Source organism: Dromiciops gliroides, chromosome 5 (genome assembly GCF_019393635.1).
Source record: "Dromiciops gliroides isolate mDroGli1 chromosome 5, mDroGli1.pri, whole genome shotgun sequence".
In the NCBI taxonomy this organism is placed as follows: Eukaryota; Metazoa; Chordata; class Mammalia; order Microbiotheria; family Microbiotheriidae; genus Dromiciops; species Dromiciops gliroides.
In genome coordinates, this window is record NC_057865.1 from 173,822,779 (window position 1) to 173,847,009 (window position 24,231).

At 39.2% G+C, this 24,231-nt stretch overlaps 1 protein-coding gene across 2 annotated transcripts in view; it reads left to right on the plus strand.

Annotated features, from left to right (window-relative positions):
* Positions 1 to 24,231, plus strand: part of PRKCQ (protein kinase C theta) — a 196,709-nt gene that overhangs the window by 51,994 nt on the left and 120,484 nt on the right. The window contains exons 1-2 of one of the 2 annotated variants that reach the window (XM_043969323.1): positions 17,037 to 17,184; positions 17,409 to 17,534. In XM_043969323.1, coding sequence (XP_043825258.1) covers positions 17,417 to 17,534 — 118 coding nt within the window. In that variant the 5' untranslated portion in view covers positions 17,037 to 17,184; positions 17,409 to 17,416. Of the gene's footprint in view, positions 1 to 17,036; positions 17,185 to 17,408; positions 17,535 to 24,231 lie in introns of those variants that run through there. The other variant, XM_043969322.1, reaches the window with a different exon arrangement.

The window sequence follows — 24,231 nt, forward strand, 5'->3', positions numbered from 1 at the left end:
GTAGACCTGATAATTTTGTCTAATTATTCTACAGACAGAGCTGGGATAATCCAATTTCCAAAGGGATAATTTGTAGTAATACTATGCCTGGGTGATGAAAAATAATAAATAATACCACAACATCATATTCTACAATAAATCCAAAGTATATAGTCTGAGTATTAAAAATCATACTGGAAAATTAAAAGAGGGGCAGGTCATTTACATTTGATGACTATGGATAGGATGTGAATTCTTAATAAAACAAGGAATAGAGATGATTACGAAGGGCAAAATGAATAATTTTGATTATGTGAAATTAAAAAGCTTTTGTCCAAACAAAATTAATACATCTGGAGTAAGAAAGAAAGTGGTTGGGGCAGCTAGGTGGCTCAGTGGATAAAGCACTAGCCCTGGCTTCAAGAGGACCTGAGTTCAAATTCAGCCTCAGACACTTGAAACTTACTAGCTGTGTGACCCAGGGCAAGTCACTTAACCCTCATTGCCCTGCAAAAAAAAAAAAAGAAAAAGTGGTTGACTAGGGGGAATGTCTTTGTATCACATGTTCATACAGATAAAAGTTTGTATAGCTAAGATAACAATTTGCAAATGATATGATTGTTTACATAAAGAGACCCAGAGTAATAAGGATAATTAACAGCTTCAGTAAAGTAGTAGGATACTAAATAATTTTTTAATATTTTTTTAAACCTTGAGTCAATAACAATTAATAAAAATATTTAAGATCAAAAGCCATTCCCAGATAGACAAATGGTCACTGAAAATGAACAGACTTCTCAAAAGAATCGCAAATTATAAATAACCACATGAAAGAATGCTCCAAATAGTTAATAATAAGAAATTTCACCTCACACCCCGCAAATTAATAAAGATGACAAAAATGTTGGAGGCATTGTGGAGAGACAAGCACACTAATGCATTGTTGGTGGAACTATAAATTAGTATAGCCATTCTAGGTAGCAATTTGGAATTAGGAAAAGTGACTAAAATATCCCAGAGATTCCATTGGTAGGCATATACTCCAAGGAGATCACTGACAAAAAAGACTCAGTTTACACCAAAATATTTTAGATGCCCATCTTTTGGGAGATGGCTAAACAAAGTGTAGTACATAAGTGTAATGGATTATTATTGTCCAGTAAGAAAAGATGGATATGATGAATTCAAAGAAGTATGGAAGGATTTTCATGAAAACTTTCATGAGCTGTGACAAAGTAAATTTTGCAGAGCCAAGAAAACTATATATACAATGACTGCAATGATGGAAATGGAAAGAATAACAACTGTAAAACAATAAAAAATGAAGTTCTCAAATTATAAAGAACAAACTTGGCCTCAAAGAAAAGATATGAGAAGATACTTTCTCCCGTTTCTATTCAGCATTGAGGATTCCCATGAGTGTAGAACATTGTATATAATGTCAGATTATTTTTTTGATGGATTGATTGATTTTGCTGATTTTTTTTCTTCCTTCCTCTCTTTTTTAAGGGGTGGCTCTCTGGAAGAGGAAGGGAAGAAAGCACAGAGGGAAATCTGGGCAATATCATAACAAAAAATCTAGAGGGAAAAGGCAGGAGAAAAATACTACAGCAATTATGCGATATTTTAGTATGGGTACAAGAAGGTTAGTCTGGCAATCTAAACACCAGTTGAAGCATTTTTAATAGGGAAAAGTGTGTCCCATGGGACATGAGGAAAAGGAAATATGAAGGCTCTATACATCCTCCCCATCTGGTCATAGAGTCTTAGGTTGTCGTAGCTGGAAACTTTCATTGTGTAGATGTGGAAATTGAGGTCAAGACAAGTTAAATTACTTCCCTGAGGTCACATAGTTAAGGCTAGTTTCTCTTTGAGATGAAGACTAATCACAACCCTATCCATGGGTTCCAAATGGTCCTGTGCCATTATAAATCTCCAGAGACAATCATTATTTTCCCCCTACCATTCAGAACCATGCCTTTCTTTGGGGATTCAGAGGAAAGCTACTCTTTCTTACCCCTTTGCACCTCTGGCTCCCTCTGGCAGAACTGAAATAAGATACACCCCTGGGTCTGGTTGGTGAGTTTACTGTTTTCTTCCCTAACCCCTCCCCCGCAATTCTCATCTGATTCTTACCAAAGTTGGCAATCTGGTATTTATATAAACAACTGGGTGACACAGTGGGTACCAGCCTCTCACACTTACAGATAGCATGACCTGGGACAAGTCATTTAACCTTTGTCTGACTCAGCATCCATATCTGTAAAATGGGAATAACAATAAGACCTACCTCCTAGGGTTGTTGTGAGGTGTAAAGGGCTAAAATTCTAGCTATACTATCTAAAATCTAATGAGTGGTCACCAATAAATTATAAGCTTTAGCAAGAGTATTTAAGTGTTTAAGTATTTATTAAAGAGCATTAGGATCAGAGAGAAAGATAAAAATCTAACTGTTTCTAAGAGACCCCATCATTCGGCCCACCATGGTGAGGTCAGGAACAAAAAGGGAAAAAAACCCTTTGCCAGCATCTCCTTCCTACTTCACTTCCTCCTCCCAGAAATGGGAGGCACCTCAAGTTGATTGACTTTGATAGACAGTACCCACGAGCAAATGTCACTTCCTGACGCCAAGGAACTGACCTCATGAGGGAGCTTTCCTACAATAGCTCTCCAGCAGGTGGCGTCATTCCAATCGTTACAGGGGATAAAATGAGATAGTATTTGTAAAGTGCTTTGCAAATCTTTAAGTGCTATATAAATACTAGTTGTTGTTATTAAAGGCTTACAAAACAATTCACATGCATTATCATTTTTTATCTTTCTGACAATTCTAAGATAGACTCTATAAGTTCTGAGAGAAGATATAACTTACCCATGGTCACATAGCTAGGGGGTGTCAGTGGTAGGTCTTTCCTAACTTCCTAATTCAATCCTTTTTCTACTTTACCATACTTCTTCGATCAATATCATAATATCATATTTTAATTGTGCAATAACATCAAAAATCCAGATATAATAAGGGATGATTTATTTCATCATAAGCTCTAGACCTCCTTAAAACATTTTAGATTCAAACCGTATTTGGAAGAGATAATAAAGGCATGTTACCTGAAATATCAAGTTAGCTAAAGGGAGAGGTAAATTGAATGAAAAGCCTTCACTTCTTTCTATCTCTGTAAATTATAAAACTATATAGGGGCAACTAGGTGGCACAGTGGATAAAGCACCTGCCCTTGATTCAGGAGGACCTGAGTTCAAATCCAGCCTCAGACACTTGACACTAGCTGTGTGACCCTGGGCAAGTCACTTAATCCTCATTGCCCCACAAAAACAAACAAAAAACCCCTATGTAAATGTAGATTATTGGGAGTACTATTAGTAGATTAATCATTGCTAATTATTTAATAAGAGAAAGCACTTATATAGCACTTTAAGATTTGTAAAACACTTTACAAATTCCTTATTTGCATATCATATCAACCTTGTGAGATAGGTGTTCTTGTTATCCCCATTTTACAGATGAAGAAACTGAGGCCAAGAGAGGTTAAATAATTTGTCCAGGAGTACACAACAAGTAAGTGTTTGAGGCAGAATTTGAACTTGGGTCTCCAAGTTCTTCAGGTCCAATGCTCTATTGTACTACCTAGAAGCACAACCAACTAGAATGATGGGATGACTCTAATAAGATGAATTTTAATAGGAACAAAATGTAAGGTCCAACTCTTTTAACTGAAGTTAAAAAGATTAGCTTCAAAGATCAAAGAATTTTAGTGGAATGTGGTTATATAATATTTAATTATAATCATATAGTAAAATAATGAGAATTCGTAATAACCAACACCAGAACATGATAGCTCCTAAGAATCAGATTTCCTATCAATCAAATGATCAGTCAGCAAATACTTATTAAGCATTTCCTATGTGCCAGGCAGCATTCTAGGTGCTGGAGATACAGAATGAAAATCATAATAGTCCCTACCTTCAACACTGTTGTGGGGGGGGGGGGTACCTATGTACATATGAGCATAAACAAAATAAATGCAAGGTTACTGTGGTGGGAGACACTGACAACTGGGAGCATCAGGAGAGACCTTGGGTTGGAGATTGTTTTGAGCTGAACTTTGAAGGATTCTAAGAAGCAGAAATGAGGAAGGAGTGCATTACAAACAAAAGGGACAGACAGCTTGTTCAAAGGCATGTAGGTGGGAAGCGGAATGTTGTATGTGAGGAACAGTTGAAGTGAACCACAGTTTTTAGGGAAATGATATATAATAAACTTGTTGGACCCAGGCTTTAAATGCCAAATGAAGGGGTAGAGCCCGGGACCCAACTGAACTCTCTCTACATTCCCCTACAAACAATTCTAAAATAATGCTCTAACTAAATGTTGGAGTGACAGAACCAACTAAAGGCCAGAGGGCAATACTTTTCTAGCCAAAAGACAACTTTGGAGGTGTACAGGAAAGGTCTGTAACACCAGGGTGGGCACAGGCATGGGGCACAGCAGGAGTAGCAATAGTGGGTCTTGGAGGCAACTAGGACAAACAGCTTTTGGAGTTCTCAGCCAAGAGATGGGCTGGTATGGAGGACTGACACCTGGTCAAAAGGAAATTACAGGGAACGCTTTGCTGGCATTGGGTGCAGCTGGAACTGATTGGCAACTCTATTGACAATAAGAAGTTCTGCATCACCACTCCAAAGTGTAGAGGAGGGTTTGTGGTTAGTCACAAGGGAGCAGAGGCATTGGAGCATACCTGGAAAGCAACACCACCTTGAAAGCATCAAAAACTTTCAGAATCCCAGAACTAGCTCTGAAAACAGGAGCATCAAAAAGCCTGAAGCTTGACACAATGGCTCTCCACCTCCAGATAAGCAGAACTTAACTTTTACATAAAGTTCAAAATGGAGAAATAGGCTGGGAAAACAAACAAACAAAAAAAGAACTTGACCATAAAAAGCTACTATGGTGTCAAGGAAGGCCAAGACATAAACTTAGAAAAGACAACAATGTGAAAACAGCTACTAGCAAAGTCTCAAAGAAAAATGCTAATTAAGACCAAGGAAGAGTTAAAGAAAGAGATGAGTGGTAGCAGAAAAATTAGAGAAATAAATGACTAATGCAAGAAAATTGTGAAAAGAGAATTGAAGTAAAAGAGGCACAAAAAATACTGAAGAAAATATCATCTTAAAAATAGAATTGGACTAATGTTTCTTTTTTTTTTAAGGCATAGATCTTCATGGAAGAAAAGAACTTTAAACGTAGAATAGGCCAAATGGAAAAGGAAGTATAAAAATTTCTCTGAAGAAAGGAATTTTTTTAAAAAGAATTGGCCAAGGAAAAAAAGGTACAAAACCCCACTGCAGAAAATAATCCCTTAAAAATCAGAATTGGGCAAATGGAAACTAATGACTCTAAGAGACTTTAAGAAACAATAAAGTCCAAAATATGAAAAAATAGAAGAAAATGTGAAATATCTCATTGAAAAAAACAATTGGTCTGTAAAATAGATTGAGAGATAATGAAAGGATTATTTGGATCTATTATGTTTCAGCCAAAGTGATGATTTTAGACAAAGCAAAAGCAAAATTAGATCTAATTGAAAGAGACAATCAGAAAAACTGCATTTTGACAAAAGTTACCATAGATAATGAAATAATATCAAAAAATTTTACAAGTTTCTCTGATAAAGGCCTCATTTCTCAAATACATAGGGAACTGAATAAAATTTGCAAAAAATAAAAAATAAGAGCCATTCCCCAAGTTATTTGGTCAAAGGATATGGACAAGCAGTTTTCAGAAGGAGACATCAAAGCTATCTATGGTCATCTGAAAAAAAGTGATCTAAATCACTGTTGATCAGAAAAAGGAAAATTAAAACACCTCTGGGGTACCATTTCACACCTATCAGAAATGACAGATGATGAAGGGGATGGGGGGAAATAGATATGCTAATGTAATGTGGAGTAGTAAACTGATTTAATTATTCTGAAGAGCAATCTGGAACTGTGTCCAAAGTGCTATAGAACTGTGTATTTCCTTTGATCCAGCAATACCACTATTAGGCCTATACCTCAAAGAGAGAAAAGAAAAAAGAAAAGGAACTATAAGTACAAAAAATATTTATAGCAGCTCTTTTTCTGGTGGGAAAGAATTGGAAATTGAGGGGATGTTCATCAATTGAAGAATGGCTGATGTGTCAAGATTTTGGAATGTGGTAGATAAGGGGATTTTAGCAGATACTCAAAGGCCCACCTGGAGATTAATCTAAACTGATTGAATTAAGTGAGAGTGATTGACTGCTGATTAGCCTAGTTCCTGTTAACTAGATTGTAAGCACATCTGTCTGGCCCTTAAGAGGGTATTGTTCTCAGAAACTTAAAAACTTTGAACTTTATATTGAGACCACCTTCCAGGTCCAATGAACCAATGAATTTGAATGACGCTAGCCAATCAGTTTGAAGAACCTCCCATTTCTGGGAGGAGAACACGAAGTAGGAAGCAGATGCTGGCTGAGGGTTGAGGTCCTCTTTTGGGTTGGAGACATAGGTGTGGTGGGAGTACTTCACGTGGGCTGGTAGGAAAGCTAGGATTTCCATGCTATAAGAAATCTGTTCTCAATATTTCTCTCTTTTACTATCTTTTAATAAACCCTTAAAAAAACCTAAGCTCATTTATCATTGATTTTGGCCAGTTTCCCCCCAAAACTGGGGGGGACAGATTAGAACCCACATTTAGAATTTTAAAAATACATACTGAACAAGTTGTAACATATGATTGTGATGGAGTACTATTGTGCTATAAGAAATGACAAAGGGCAAGACCTATATGAACTGATGCAAAGTGAAGTGAGAATAACCGAAAGATCACTGTGCACAGCAGCACCAGTGTTGTAATAATCACCAACTGTAATACTCTGATCAATACAGTGGTCCGAGACAATTCTAAAGGGCTCATGTTGAAAAAACACTATCCGCCTCCAAAGACAACTGATGAATAGTGCAAATTGGAGTTTAATTTTCTTTCTCTTCCTTTCTCTTCCTCTCTCCCTCTTCTCCCTCTCCCTCCCCCCTCTCTCTTTCTTTTTGAATGTGTTTTGCATGATTTCACATGCTATATTGTTTGCCTTCTCAGTGTGTGGGGGAGGGGTAGGAGGAAAAGAATCTGGAAATCAAAATTTAAAAAGAATGTTTCAAAATAAATATTTAAATAAAAAATAAGTGCCAAATGGAGGCATTTGTATTTTGCCCTAGAGGTGATAAAGTATCACTGGAGTTAATAGAATAGAGAAGTGACATGGTCAGACATGCACTTTAAGAATATCACTTCAGGGGCAGCTGGGTGGTGCAGTGGATAGAGCACTGGCCCTGGATTCAGTAGGACATGAGTTCAAATCCAGCCTCAGACACTTGACACTTACTAGCTGTGTGACCGTGGGCAAGTCACTTAACCCCAATTGCCTCACCAAAAAAAAAAAAAAAAAAAGGAATATCACTTCAAAAGCAGTGTAAAGGATGGATAAATAAGGAGAGAAACTGATGGCACAAGCCCTAACTAAATATTAGTCTTTGTGTTAGAAGTGCTTTCATACATATGTGAAATTATTCTATTCCATTCACTTGTTAATTTGACAAAAAAAAAATTCTTAAATATGTCAAGAAAACAGTGGTAAGAATTAGAGGAGGTATAATTTTTTTTTTTTGGCGGGGCAATGGGGGTTAAGTGACTTGCCCAGAGTCACACAGCTAGTAAGTGTCAAGTGTCTGAGGCCGGATTTGAACTCAGGTACTCCTGACTCCAGGGTCAGTGCTCTATCCACTGCGCCACGTAGCTGCCCCCGAGGAGGTATAATTTTTAAGCAAAACAGTATTCCTCCCCCTCATGGAGTTTATAATCCAAGCCAGTGGTATAAGAAAGAAACATCACATAAGCACAATATAAAATATTACATAATGAGTGCCTTAGGTGTAAAGCAATGTTACTTGTGGTCTGAGAAATAAGACAATTACCAATTATGTTTAAGGGAAAGCTTCTCATAAGAAGTGATGTTCAAATGAGGCTTTAGCAGCTATATATTCAGAGAAAAGGGGAATCCAGTTTGACCAAATCTAGTACAGAGTATTTATAATGAAATCAAGATAATTCTAAAAAGGTGAGTTGTTCCAGACTTTGTAGAACCTTGAATGCTGGGGGGAATTGTTTGGGCACCATTGTGGAGAAGATGTAGATCCACTCATGAATTTTGAGAAGACTGTCATGAATAAAGATGAGTCTGTCAGCAATGTGAAGTATGCATTGGAGTGGCGAGTGGGGCAGAAAGATCTCTGAAAGAACTACTACAATAGATCAAGGAGGTGGCATGGAGGTCCTACATTAGGTTGGTGGCCATAGGGATAGAGTATAAGGAACAGTTTGAGGTTTTAAAGGAGGAAAAGCTGTGCAATAGTCACGGTGTAGAATAGCAAAGGCAGCCAATTAGAATAGAGCAAAAGGATAATAGAACAGCAGCATTGGCCCAGTCAAATTTATACATCATAAATTTGTAGTGGGTGAAATCAGTTAATTAATTACTCCAATGATGTGATGCTCCAGAGTGAAATCAGATTTGGGTGGTTACTCAACAATGATTAGCAAGTACTGATGAGAGGATGCAAGAAAGGGAATGGAATTCTAGCTACTAGCTCTAGTAGATCTTGAGATCAAAGCTAAGTATAGGAGGGGGGAAAAGCTATCATGAAAGTGAAATCCCAAGAAAATAGCATTGGGTTAAAGGAATGGCTGAACTGGAGATGGTGAAGAAGAAATTTAGTAAGTGGAAGAGATAAAGAGATAGGAATTTGTGGTCAGAGAAGGAAATTTAACTCCAGGATCAATCAATCATCAAACATTTATTAAGAACTTACTCAGGCCAACTACAAAGAACCTATGAAGCAAGGTGCTAACCACCTCCAGAGAAAGAACTGATAAATGGAAGTATTTGTGGTGTGGTTTTACATACATTTATAAATCTGTGTCAAATAGTGGTCTTCTCTGGTGCAGAGTAGAGAGGAAAGGAGGGAGACAGCTGAGAACTTTAAATGTAGCCAAAAAATAATTTTATTTAAAAAAAGAACTCTCTCTGAACCAGACACTGTGCTGGGCACTGGGATACAAATACAAAGAATGAAAAATCATGATTCTCAACAAGCTTACAAGATTCATCCTTGACTCTTTCCTCTCCACTATATCCAGTTAGTTGCCAAGTCCCATAAGGTCTATTTCTGCCACATCTCTCACATACATGCCCTTCTCTTTATTCTCATAGCCAATGCACTGATTCAGGCCTTTGATACTTCTTGCTTGGGCTATTTCAATAGCCTCTTTTTTTTTTTTTTTTTTTTTTTGCTGGGCAATGGGGGTTAAGTGACTTGCCCAGGGTCACACAGCTAGTAAGTGTCAAGCGTCTGAGGCCGGATTTGAACTCAGTTCCTCCTGAATCCAGGGCTGGTGCTTTATCCACTGAGTCACCTACCTGCCCCTCAATAGCCTCTTAATTACTTCCCCTACTTCCTGTCTCTCTTTTCTCTAATCCATCTTCCCCAAATTTATTAAAATATTATGCCTAAAGCATAGGTCTGACGATAGTGCTCCCTGGTTTGAGAACCTTTAATGGCTCCTATTAGTTATAGAATGATATATTTGATTGACTTAATTGAACCTCCAAGGTCATTCTATCCATTCCACTCATTTTATAGCTAAGGATATTCATGTCCAGGTTGCTCAATTGACTTGGTTTGTGATCCTATATATAAGTATCAGCTTTGAGATCTGAATACTAATGTTTCAACTTGCCATTTAACACTCATCTTACTATGATTTCAGTCTTCCTTTCCAGACTCATTCTTTTTGTACCCATTCACACATTAAGGTTCTGAACACCTGTATAAGTAACCAAGAATTTGTGAAATCGTCAGTCACAGTGTTGTGCTACATCCAGCTCCTACTGCCTTGGGACAGATGAGTGTTAAATTTTCAATGTTAGCATTTACACCTCAAATTGACAAATACTATAAATCAGAGCTTGATTTGTTGTCTGTTGATTGTCTAGACTTAGAAAAGTGATGGAGAAAATGTTAATAATGCTAATTAAAATTTTAAAAATGTGTCATACATAGTGGTGGCTGGGGGGAACCAGTTATTAAACATTTACCAGTGCACCCTTGGTTAGTCACCTCCAGCAAAACCATACCCTGATGTCTCATCATGGCCTGGAAGTGATCCTGGGTTCCCAAAGTCTTTGGCAGCAGAACATAAGCTCTGGCAGGTCCTACAGGACTGGAAGGCTTTCAACATGCCCTCCAGTGATCATCTGTGTCAGTCATCTGATCATCCTTTATAAGCCCCTACCAGATGGTTGGCCACCAGCTAAAGATTTTTTTTTCCAGTATACCAGCTAATTAAACCATCTAAGACAGAGTTGTTCTGATACACAGGCAAAGCATCTTGCATGTATTATTGCCATTTGGGCCTTTAACAATTATGTGAGGTAGGTCCTACTGTTATCTCTATTATACAGATGAAACTGGGTGGCATCTGTATTGATAAAATCTCCAATAAGATTATCTTTCCCTTTAGATTATGGGTTCTGGGATCTGTGAGTTTGGTTTTTTATATTTTTATAACTATTTCAATGTCATTGGTTTCCTTTGCAATCCTACATATTTTCTACAATTAGAAGCATTATTTTGAGGAGTCCATAAATCCTACCAGATTTGTAAAGTCAGTCAGGGTGGCAGGTAAGTCAAACTGCCACCACCACTACCTTGACCACCATTTTCCCTCAGATGCTAATGGACACCATCCAGGACTCTGAATCCAGTAACCTTGGGATAGCAATGCTTCCATCCCAACATTGGCAACCATCATCTATATAGAGATGCAGCCTTACTGCTATTCCTAAGGGTATTACAGTCACATCTATTGAACACCTAGAAAAGAAATTTCTCAAAGTCTTTGGCAGTCTGATGTTTCAGCATCAGAAACTGGTTTGATTTTATCAGTGAAAATTACTTTAAAGAAGAGGCATGACCATCTGATTTGCTGTTTCACCCTAATGATATTGGGTTGTTTTCACCTGACTTGAAGCTACAGGTTGCCACATGTGTTGTCTCACTTATTAGAATATGAGCTTCATGAAAGTAGAGGCCACCCTATTTTTCTGTTTGGATCCCCAGTGACTAGCCTGGGGCTTTGCACACAGTAAGCTCTTACTAAATGTTTTATTTGTGTAGTCATTCAAAGGAGCCAAGGACACACACAAAAAAATTGAGTCTCTACTTTAGATATTAATTTCTAGAGAAATAAATTTTCACATATATTTTTCTCTGTTTAATTCTTGATGATGTTGAGTATATAAGAATCGATGTTTGGGATTCCTTTCAACTAAAAAGGGAGTTCTAAAAACTTAAATTTTTTATTAAAATATTTGTCTTCAAATAGAAATAAAAGATTTTTAATTTAAGATGCAAAACCTCAAAGATAGAAAAGTCAGTATCATATCAAAATACCATTTGTACGAGCTACCTCACAAAGCTATTTTGAGAAAAGGACTTTATAAAACCATTTATAAATGTACTATTATATAGTCATCATCTTCCAAGTCCTAGAACGGTTTTGATCATTGTAGGTCAAGGAAGTGTCCCAGCTAATGTGCTCACAGTTGTCCAAGTATAATGTCCATCATCAAAAAGTATTTATTATTAACCAGTTTCCAAAGCAAAATGAAGAGACAAGGTCTTTTCCTTCTCAAATCTCAAACTGCCCATCAGATCCAATGCCATAGCTAGATATTGCAAGAAGGCAAAGAGACAACTACTAAAGTATGAGACAGATAAATAAATGAGATTAATAAAATGTTTATCCAGTGATCAAGGAATGGTATCAATGATTCTGGTGAACGGATGGATGAGCGATGGTTAAACTCCAGAGATAGAACTGGGGGTCAAGTAAGTCAGCCAATTAAAGTTGAGAAGAGGAGGGGCGATGATATCAGAAACTTGCTCCCATGCAGAGCAACTTAATACCTTGGTAACCCTAGATGTTCCCTACTATTCTAAGGCCAGGATTTCCCCATGTCAATCATGAAATAAGATTGCCCAATTAGGAGCACATCATGAAATGGCAAACTGCAGTTTGGCTAAAGGTCACTGTAATAAAACGACCTACAAATAAATGACTGCTTCAGTATTTGAGTCTGTTTCAAGGATTTATTAATGAAACACATCTCCTCAAAATCCCTAATGTGGCAAACTGTCCAGCCAAAGATGAGGGTTCTGCTCCCCATGGTTTGTCTTGAGTTGTGGAGTAATGACCTACCTGATGAAAATACTGTATCTAGAATTGGTGTAATTTTCCCTTAAGGAATAGAGTGAAGAATCTCTTTGGATTTATTTCACCTACAAGAATGGTAAGTAGCTAAGCAGTCGCTGAAGGATTTATGGGCTTAGGAGCTGAATGAATACCAAACCCTAGAAATCATAGGACTAGTAATTCAACCAAAGCCCACACTTACATACATTTCCTACTTCAGCAAAAGCCCTCTAAATTTGTAGAATATGCTGATTGCCAAGCAGCCTTGGAATCATCAGGAGGACCTGGACTCAAGTGCAGCCTCTGAGTGGTACTGACTATGTGACCTTGGAAGACTCAGTTAACTTCCCAGTTCTTCCAGGTGGCTCTCAAAGAGTATATGCTACTTATTTCAGGGTATTACTAATGGAAGTGGCATCCCCTGCCAGTAGCCACTTCTTTCTTGCTCTATGGATAATGATACTATTTAAGTAGCCTTTGAATTAGAGGGCAACTGGTGACAATTCCCAGTTTATAGCATTTGTGTCTTACAATTAACCCAGGAAGGAGAGTACATAATGCAAGTAATAATAATTAGCATTTGCACGGCACTTTTAGGGGCAGTTCAGTGGTACAGTGGATAGAGACTCCAGATCTGGAGTCAGGACGACTCCTCTTTCTGGGTTCAAATCTGGCCTTAGACTAGCTGTGTAGAGAAATTACTTAACTCTGTTTGTCTCAGTTTCCTCATTTGTAAAATAAACTGGGGAAGGAAATGGCAAACCATTCCAGTATCTCTGCCAAGAAAACCCCAAATGGGCTCATGAAGAGTTGTACATGACTGAAAACAAGTTGAGGACTTTTTGGTTTGCAAAGCACTTCACAAATATTATCTTATTTGATCCTCACAACAACCATGGAAGGTAGGTACCAATATCCTCATTTTACAAATGAGGAGACTGAGGAAGATAGAGGTTAAGTGACTTGTATAGGGTCACACAGCTAGTGTCTAAGGCAGAATTTGAACCTTGGTCTTCTGACTCTAGGCCCCAGTTCTCTAGACGATGGGCCACCTAGGTGCCTCTTATTTCATTCTCATGCTCCTAATGATGAAACTGATATACAGAGGTTAAGTCACTAGTACAGAGTCACACAGGTAGTATGTATTAAGGGATGTGATTGAAACCCAAGTCTTATGATTGCAGGTACTGAACATTTTAGGAGCATGGTAGAAAGAGTCCATGACTTGGATTTAACCTCACTCAGATTCAGTTTCATCTTTAGCAAAATGGGGCTAATTGGATTGTGGTAAAGATCAAATGAGCTTAAAAAAAAGTTTAAATTTTTTTTTTAAAAGATCAAATGAGCTGACCCATGGAAGACCCCTTACCAATGTTAAAGGGCTATAGAGATGTTAGCTCTTAGCTACCATTTTTCATGATCATGTAGGCCCTTATCTCTTTTGCTGTTAAGAAAAGGCAAGAGAATCTCTTTGTTAAATTGTCTTTGGAGTACCCAAGTTTCTAGTTATTGTTCCCCTATTTATAATCCTAAAATATGATTACTCTCAATCTTCTCCATTTACATGAAGATGGAAGGTAAGTTGAATGGGCAGCTATGATTGTCTTTGACTATCATGAGAGTTGAGGAAAGGTTTCCTTGGAAAGCACACATTGGGTCAAGTCCAGAAGCATTTATCAAGTCCCTACTATGTTCCAGGCATTGTCAAGCACTGGAGATACAAAGAAAGGAGGGAGAGCATCTGAGGCATGGGGGATACCCAGTGAGTCAGGAGGTGGGGGTCTCGAGTGTAAAATAGCAAGGAGGTCGGAGTCACTGGCTCATAGAGTATGTGGATGTAAGATGACTGAAAAGGCCTGGAGGAGGGGGAGGAAGGGCAGATTATTATGGGACAAATTAGAGGACACATTTCCGGAGGAAAGAGAAAGAGAGTGACTTTTTCCCATTAAACAGCCAATGATTATTTTAAGTATAGATATAAAAGGACAAGGCAGCTAGGTGATGCAGTGGATAGAGAACCGGGCCTAGAGTCAGGAAGACACCTCTTCCTGAGTTAAAATCTGGCCTCAGAGAGTAGCTGCGTGACCCTGGGCAAGTCACAACCCTTTTTTGCCTCAGTTCCTCATCTGTCAAATGAGCTGGAGAAGGAAATGGCAAACAACTCCAGTATCTTTGCCAAGAAAACCCCAAATGGGCTCATGAAGGACATGACTGAAAATAGAAGAAGGGCCAGACTGGATAGATAGAGAAGAACCAGACAGAAATAAATGCACTCAACTGATATGCAAGGCCCAGATTGGTCAAAGTTAAAAGAAATCATGTGTCTTGACAGGGTCATGCAGGGAGGTATTTCGAGATTTGGGATTGTTAGAATATTTTTAATGACTAACTTAATTTGAGGGGGCTAATCTGACTGGAGGACTAATCCAGGGACTGTTGACTATTTGGCTATCTGACTTCGTTAATTTAATGTGGGCCATTTATAAAGTTCCACCACACTGCTCCCAGACTGATAGACTAAAGATTAAGAAGCCTCTTAACCAAATAATCAAAGCAGAGTTTATTTATGAGATACTATTTCAAATTAGGAATACAGGGAAATAACGTGTACAACCTGACTGCTTTCCTGTGGTCTCTTTGCACTGCGTCTCTTTCGTCTCTCTTTCTTTCCCACCTGCTGCTCTTCGAACTTCTTGAATACAATAAGGGCCTTAGCCGCCTCCGGCCTCAGGGCACGTTACACTTTCCCTGGTTTGTATTAAGGCCTGTAACCTTGTCAGACCCAGCTCTCCTTTTCTGAACCGAACTCTCCTCCGTCCGGGCTCCCCTCTAGTCAGCTTCTCTCCTAGTCCGTCCCCCTCCTTTTTTTAGTCCGTCTCCTTCCTCTAGTCCATCCTGGCTCCTTCTTTTTCTAGTCCGTCTCCCTCTACTCTCCTTCCTTGCTCTAGTCAGCCGTCCTTCTCTAGTCAGCCTTCCTCCGTTCCCCCCCTCCTAACTCTCAGGTCTATATATACCTTTTCTTCTCTCCACTCAAATCTCAGGGCTTCCTTCGCCCCCACAGACCAAGCTAATCCACCAGCCAGAGCTGCGGCTGGGGGCGGGGGGGGGGGGGGTGCGCTCCAAGTTTCACGTGCCTCAGCACAGGCTATCCGGGATCCGCTCAGGTCAGAGGGAGCTGGGGGCTTTTTTCCCCCCAGCTGTCTGACCTGGGGTCTTGTATAGCCCACAGGGCTTTTTCACTCAACTGAAGCTGAGGAGGAGGGGGAGAGACCCTGAGGGCCTAAGACTTTCTAATCTCAGCCTAAAGGTAGGGTCCCCAAATCAAAATAAATTTCCACAGGATCGAATTCCTGGGAGTCCATGTACTAATCCATAGCCATGCACTAATCCAAACAACATTTGTATAATTGATTTATATCCATGGGAGAGGAATATTTTTGGTTACTTAGCATCTATGAAACTTTTGATGATCCTTGGACTCTTATGATATCTTCTACTGTCAGATATTTCAAGTGATTTTTAAGTATATCACATTGTCCATTAAGAAATTCCATTTTATGTGAAAAAGTCCAAACATTGTGGAGAACAATTTGGAACTATGCCCAAAGGGCTAAAGAACTGTTCATACCCTTTGATCCAGCAATACCACTGCTAGCTTTATATCCCAAAGACATCCCCCAAAAGAGAAAAAGATCTAGTTGTACAAAAATATTTATAGCAGCTCTTTCTGTGGTTACTAAGAATTGGAAATCAAAAGAATGCCCATCAATTAAGGAATGGCTAAACAAGCTGTGGTATATGATGGTGATAGAATATTATTGTGCTGTAAGAAATGACAAACAGGATGATTTCAGAAAGGCCTGGAAAGACTTGTATGAACTCATGTATAGTGAAGAGAGCAGAACCAGGAGAACATTGTACACAGAGACAGCAATACTGTTTGATGAAGAACTGTGAATGACTTAACCATTGTCAGCAGTACAATGATCCGAGACAATCCCAAAGGACTAATGATGAAGCATACTATCCACCTCCAAAGAAAGAACTGATATTGATGGAACACGGACTGAAGCATGCTATTTTTCACTTTCTTTTTTTTTCTTTATCCAAGTTTTATTGTATAAAATGACCAGTATGCTAATGTTTTACATAACTGCACATGTATAACCCATATCTGATTGCTTACCACCTCAGGGAGGGTGAAGAGAAGGAGGGATAAAATTTGGAACTCAAAACTATACATTAAAATGTTTATTATTTTTTTAAAAATTTAAAAGAGTTGGTAAGAAAGTATTTCCAATATGATATGAATGAGTGGCATAATACATAGGACATGGCACCTCATGTCAGGAAGATCTGGGTTCAGATCTCTTCTCAGACACTATGTAACACCTGGGCAAGTCACTTTAACTTCTGTCTGCCTTAGTCTCCTCATGTGTAAAATGGGAATAATAATCATAGCACCTAAACCCCCCAGGGTTGTTGTGACAGTAAAAATGAAATATTTGCAAATCTCAAAGAGCTATATAAAAGCTAGCTATGATTAGTCACTGAATGGCTGGAACCCATTCTACCAAGTACATAAATAGGTCATGCAAAAATGATGTGGTATCATGTTTACATGTCTATTTCAAGTCAGCAGGCAACTTCCTAAATTCATTTCTTTCTTGCTGTCTGTTTCCTGAGTATATACTCAAACACTGACTGAAGAAAGAAATGACATGGCAATAATCAACACCCCAAGTAGTTCAACCATTGAAATACTGCTTTTGTCATGGGCAGTCATAATCCCATGAGATTATTGTCCCCACTCGGTGAAAATTGTCCTTTCTGATGCATCCCAGTAACCTGAATAACAGGTTAGACAAAGAAATACTAGCCCCCAGCTGTGTGTGGTATTGTGGCTTTGTGTTAGACCAACAAAATATGTTTTGCAGAAGGGGAAATAAGAAGAAATTGCCTGCTCAGATGGATTATCAGCCCTATTTGGCTCTGGCTGTCAATGATAAGGCACTGGTCACCATGCGGGTAGGAATAAGTTTGAGAACTCTGAAAGAGTCTTTGTCCTTTGTCTTTGCTCAAGGAGCCGCTATGTCGCCTTTTCTTCGAATTGGTTTGTCCAACTTTGACAGTGGGCCCTATCAGCCGTGTCAGGGAGAAGTGGTCAGCCCTTATTGTGCTGTGCTCGTCAAGGAATCTATTGAATCAGGTAAGCAACTGGGGTAGCTTATTAGGGGAAGGGAGGAAGAGGAGGTGGCTCTGGTGCTGGAGGGCTCTTGAGGCCAACTTTGGGGCATGAAACTAGAGGTGATGTCAGAGTTCAACTCGCCCAACTCCTTCCTTTTGCAGATGGGGAAACCAAGGCACAGAGATGTAAAATCATAACAGAAATCATCCAATTAATTAGTAGCGTACTCAGAACTAGAAATCAAGTCATACAACTCTTGGTCTAGGCTCTCTTTGTTATAAATTCTCTTTCTGCCTTGAAACCTCCATGCCACTGTCTACACAAAGACAAAAAGAGAATGTGGTAGATGGAAATTCTATTGGAGAAGTAGGAGAGGACCTGCCATTTTTTTGTTTGTTTGGCGGGCAATGGGGGTTAAGTGACTTGCCCAGGGTCACACAGCTAGTAAGTGTTAAGTGTCTGAGGCTGGATTTGAACTCAGGTCCTCCTGAATCCAGGGCCAGCGCTTTAACCACTGTGCCATCTAGCTGCCCCAGGACTTGCCATTTTTAGAAAAAAAGTTGAAGTGAGATTGGACACCTAAATTATCTGGTCTGACTGTTTGCCAAACAAATTTATTTCCTTCTTCCTGAGTAGAATGTGTGACTGTAGGAAGATCTATAAAGAAAGAACCTTTACTTCTCTGGATGTCACTCAATCTCCCTGGCCTCAGTTTCCTCACCTGTAAAATAAGAAGGATTAGACAGCCTCTGAGGTCACTCTCAATTCTAAATTCGTATTCCTCTATCAAATGTCTAACTTCTGACAAAATAAAAAATAATTTTGCATGACCTGAGCCTCGTGTGTGTGTGTGTGTGTGTGTGTGTGTGTGTGTGTGTAACATGATCATGACTTAAGATTCCTTTTGTAAGCACAATCAATCAAAAAGTATTTATTAAGCACCTACTGAGTGCAAGAACTGTGCTAAGTACTGGGGATCCAAGTACAAACAAGGAAACAAATTCTGTTCCCAAGAAACCTACATTCTAACTGAAGAATACAATGTAAAGAATGCTGTTTACTTAGTTATATGAAACCTGAGTTCTCTTCGTCAGCACATCTATCAGTCTGTATTCCCATTAGATCTTTGCTACCCTCCCGTTAGGTCTTTGCTACCCTCGTTTCAAATCTAAATCTTCTGTTGTTTTGAGCCAGAAAGGAGAGGCCGCATGCCATAGTGGAAAGAACATTGACTTTGGAATATGAAACAGCCCAGGTTTGAATTTCAGCCCCTACCCTTTACTGTTTCTGTGACCTGGGGCAAGTCAGGGAGAATCTGGACCTCAGATTCCTTGTTTATAAAATGAAGGTTTTGAAATATAACATCCCTGAGGTCCCTTCCAATGCTACATCCCATGAACTTTAATCCTAAACCCTTCCCAGACTATCTTCCTTTCATTATTCCACTGATTTTATTTCTCACATCAGCAAAGTGTGATTTGGGGAGATTACTCTGCCAAGAACTCACTGATGTCAGCCTACAATAAATCTTTCATGATTCTACAACAGAATCACAAATTGAGAACTCAAGGGAGCTTTAGAGGCCATTTAGTCTGATCCCCTTGTTTTATAGATGGGGATACTGAGGCTCCCAGAGGTTAAGAGATTAGTTTAAAATCACACAGTAGAGACAGAATTTGAACTCATTACTTACTCCAAATCCATCGCTCTTTAGACTGGGAGTCAATGTGATTCTACTTTAAACTTTGAGTTTGGTAAACACTAGCTAGTATGTCCTAGACTGGTTTCCCTAGGTGCAAATTCTAGGAAGGCTTTGTTTTCTTCTCTGCTCCAAAATTAAAAGTTTCTTGCTTCACAGAGGCCTGCATTGTTGCAGTCACTCTCAAGCCACCCAAACTGAAGGGAATGGATCATTGGCCATTGCTTGCCTGTGTTCTCAGCTGAGTTTTCTTCTGGCCTGGTCTTTGATAGGACCACCAGAAATGAGTATATAGCTGCTCCTAAATGAAAACTTTTCAGATGTCACTGAAGTCTTTCAAATGTAAAATGCCTGCCTTTTTCAAATCAGCTTTTGACCTAATGGGCCTCCTGGATCTAGTTCCCTTTATAACCACAGGTCTCACTGACATTTGCCTTCCAGGGGGAGTTCTCCTTGGCTGAGTGTTTGAACTTGGTCTAATCAGTGGTGTGGATCAAAGGACCTTGTTAGAAAAACAAAGGAAATTTTACTTTTTTGAAAGGTTAACCTGTGGAATTGTTAAAGGCCCTTTTTCTTTTCAAAGACCTAGTACAAGATTGCACTGAGATTAAAGTGATACCCCCAGGCCTCAAGACACATCAGGCTATGGGACCATACTTTCCATGATAGGTCAGGTCCTGGCAGGGAAGAGGTTGACTGAAGAGTCCCAGGAAAGGATAGGACAGTAGAGGTCAAGCTGGTATTTAGGCTCTAAGAGTATGAGACTTCAAAAATAGTGGTTGGTGTTAGATATTTTTATAAAATGAATGCGTACAAAACTCTGGTTGGCAGTGTTTTTGTTGGTGGTGTTATTTTTATGGTGAATGGTTTGAAAAGAGAGAAGAAGTAGAAGGCAATAAAAGCCAAAAGCTTATATTAGTACTGAGGACTTCGAAGTGGAAAAGGCCTTCCTCAGAGGTCATCTAGTCCGTTGGTGTCAAACTCAAATGGAAAAGGAGAAGGGGGTGGGGATTTAATCCTGCAGGCCACATAGTGACTTAGAGCCACATATTAACACTATTTATGTTCTATTGTGGAGCAACTAGTTGGCTCAGTTGATAGAGCACTGGGCTTGGAATCAGGAAGACTCATATTCGTGAGTTCACATCCAGACCCTACACTTACCAGCTTTGTGATCCTGGTAAAGTCACTTCACCCTGTTTGGCTCAGTTTCTTCTTCTGTAAAACAAGTTGGAGAAGGACATGGCAAACTATTTTATTATCTTTGCCAAGAAAACTCCAAATAGGGTCATGGAGAGTCAGACATAACTGAAATGACTCAACAACAACAATAATATGTTCTATTGTATTTTTATTAATTTTGTTAACTATTTCCCAATTACATCTTAATCTGATTAGGCTGTACTGGGAGTGTAAAGGGCCACCAACCTATTTGACATCTCTGACGTCTAACTACTTTGTCATGTTACAAATAAAGGAAACTGAGGTTAAATGACTTGCCCAAGGTCATACAGGGCCAATCCTATTTCCTGCCTATCAATAAAGGTAGCCTTGAATATCAGCTTAAAATAACACAGGTAAAACTAAACTACTTGCCAACTCATAAAACACCTCCTTTTTGTTCTACACTTAAAAGTATTGTGGCTTATGCATCTTATGGCTCTGTGTGTCCACAGGAGTAGAATAAATCCTATAAATCATAGTTTCCATTTTTACTGAAACTCATATCCACCCCACATTGGAGAGGCACTATGGTGTAGTAGATGGTGAAATGGAAAAGGAGTTCACACCCCATCTCAGGCACTTATTGACTAGTGACTGGGGCAAGTCTCTTCATCTCCATGGACTTTGTCTCCAAGGGTCTCAGTTTCCTCATCTGTAGAATGGGAGAGTTTGCCTTAATGTCCTCCAAGTTCCTTTCTAGCTCTAGATCTATGATCTGATTCACCAGTTATTTCTTGATCTAGGTGCAAGGCACAGTCCTCTCCTGTTGAGCTTTTAAAGTCCTTCCTGACCTCCCTTCACTCTTTCTTTTGAGCCTTTTTTTGTGCATGTCTCTCCTTCACAAATTCTCCAGGCTAGGGGCAGCTAGGTGGTGCAGTGAATAGAGCACCAGCCCTGGAGACGGCAAGACTTGAGTTCAAATTTGGCCTCAAACACTTACTAGCTGTGTGACCCTGGGCAAATCACTTCATTCCAATTGCCTCCAAACCCCTCCCCCCCACAAAAAAACAAATTCTAGATGCTGGACAGATTGGCCTGCATACTCTTACCAGTACATGACATTCCATTTCCCATGACTTTGTCCCCAATGTCTAGTCTAGAAAGGTACTTTGTTTCCCTCTTTTCCTCTCACAGCTTAGATAAACATTCCATAGGTGGCCCATCCTCATGTTCTCAACTCCTGCGTGGAAATTACTTTGCATAGATTCTAGTTTTTCTTTTTTCTTTTTTTTTTTTTAGTGAGGCAATTGGGGTTAAGTGACTTGCCCTGGGCCACACAGCTAGTAAGTGTTAAGTGTCTGAGGCCGGATTTGAACTCGGGTACTCCTGACTCCAGGGCCGGTGCTCTACCCACTGCGCCACCTGGCTGCCCCGATTTTAGTTTTTCTATGAAAAGGCAGGTTGTTTTCTCCAAGGAGAATGTGAGCTGCTTGAGGACAGGAATTGTTTCAGTTTTGTCTCTATATTCTTAGAACCTAGCACATAATAGGAATTTAATAAACACTTGCTGGATTGAATCACTATGGAGGATACTTGGATCCTATCCTCCAGAACTTTATATTTAAGTAGTTTGTTTTTAGGCCTTGAGTCTGTCCTACCAAGGAGGATCTTTATCTTTGGTTTTCTTGGCTCCTTTGAAGGATTTAATTTGTCATTTTTATTTGCTTTAAGTGAGAAATCTCCACTAAATCTTTTCCAATGCCTCATCATGATAAAAAGCCCTAGATTCTTAAAGGTCATATGGACAGCTGGATGCCACAGTGTGGATAGAGTACTGGCCCTGGAGTCATGAGGACCTGAATTTAAATCTGGCCTCAGACACTTACTAGCTGTGTAACCCTGGATAAGTCGCTTCACCCTGTTTGCTTCAGTTTTTTTTTTTTCCTTTTTTTTTTTTTTTTTTTAGTGAGGCAATTGGGGTTAAGTGACTTGCCCAGGGTCACACAGCTAGTAAGTGTTAAGTGTCTGAGGCCAGATTTGAACTCAGGTACTCCTGAATCCAGGGCCGGTGCTCTATCCACTGCGCCACCTAGCTGCCCCACAGTTTTCTCATCTATAAAATGAGCTGGAGAAGGAAATGGCAAACCTCTCCAGTATCTCTGCCAAGAAAACCCCAAACAGGATCACAAAGAGTCAAAAATCACTGAAACAAGTAAATAATCACAAAAGCAGAGCACAAATTCTGGAAGACTGGGGAATCCTAGTAGGACGAGCTGAAAAGGCTTTGAGTATAGGCGGGAGAAGGAGAAGGGAGCAAGCATTTATTGAGTACTTATAATATACCAGGCACTATAGTAAATGCTTTGCTATTATTATCTCATTTGATCTTCACGACTACCCTCCAAGGTAGGTACTATAATTATCCCCATTTTGGTGGGGGGGAAGGGGTTGGGGGTTTTTTTTGGTGAGGTAATTGGGGTTAAGTGACTTGCCCAGGGTCACACAGCTAGTAAGTGTTAAGTTTCTGAGGTCAGACTTAAACTCAGGTCCTCCTGAATCCAGGGCCGGTGCTCTATCTACTGCGCCACCTAGCCGCCCCCGATTATCCCCATTTTACAGTTTAAGAAACTAAAACAAAAGTTAAGCAATTTGCCCAGGGTCACATAGCTGGTAAATGTCTATGGCTTGATTTGAACTCAGATCCCACAACTCCAAGCTATCTCCATGCTTTAACTACTGCATCACCTACTGACAGAGCCTTTGTCTTTTATACAAGGACCAGCATAGATAAATTCAGGTAGATTTCTCACCTGAAGATTGTCTGGGAGGTGACAAATTCATGGAGAATGCCAGTCGAGGCTTAGAAGGACTGCATTTTGCCCTAGTGGAAAAACTCTAATATGTACATAATGAAATTAGAGATCCTTGAAGGACTGATATGTTGACTCGAAATCAACATTTAAATATTGATTTCATTTTCTCCTTCTATGAAGGAGAAAGAGGAAGTACTGGGAAATATCCAGAGTAAATGAAAGATATTTGCAAACAATGCAATATTGTGAGATCTATCTTTCAATTATATTGTAGGAATTTGGAACTCAACATTTTTTTTAAATGAATGCTCAAAAAATAGATAAAGTATGTTGTAGGACATGTTTCCAAGGAACAATAGTTTTAGGTAGCTAATCCCATCTGAGTTTTATTCTTTAATAGACGCTATCACCCAGGGTTATACTTGCTAAGTGAAATTTTCCCTGGATTTGGACCGCCATCTTAAAAGTAATCCAATAGCCCTCTCTCTACTAATTTTACCCACTTCAACTATCACTGTGCTGAAGTGCCATGCAGTATAGCAAAGGTTGGATGGCAGTTGTGTATAGAAGTGTTCTTATCCAAGGAAGGTATACTCCTAAAGATGTTGCCTGGAGATGGTGTAGTCAACACAGATTGTAGAATAGTTTTACAATTTACTCATTGTAAAAGACTTTTTTAAAGCCACAATAAAAGAGTGCTTATGTTGGACTCAAAAGTATGCTGCTCTGTCTTTCAAACGGATACATAATCTTTTTTTCGATTAGTCATTCTTCCTCAGGTGTCAGTGAGCTGGGTCAGCCACATGGTCTCCCTATTACACATCAGGAAACCGAAACCAAAAAAGCTTCAGTAATATATTCTAGGTCACAAGTCAAGTAATTGGTTGAATGGGAATTACTTTGCCAGTAGCTATAACAATATTTCAGGCCGGGTCTTTATACAGGGTGGGCCAAAAGTCACAAAGGGTTTTCGATATCAATTTTTTGTTTTTATTTTTGTTTTTTTGTTTTTAGTTTACAATACCATAGCATCATATGCAGT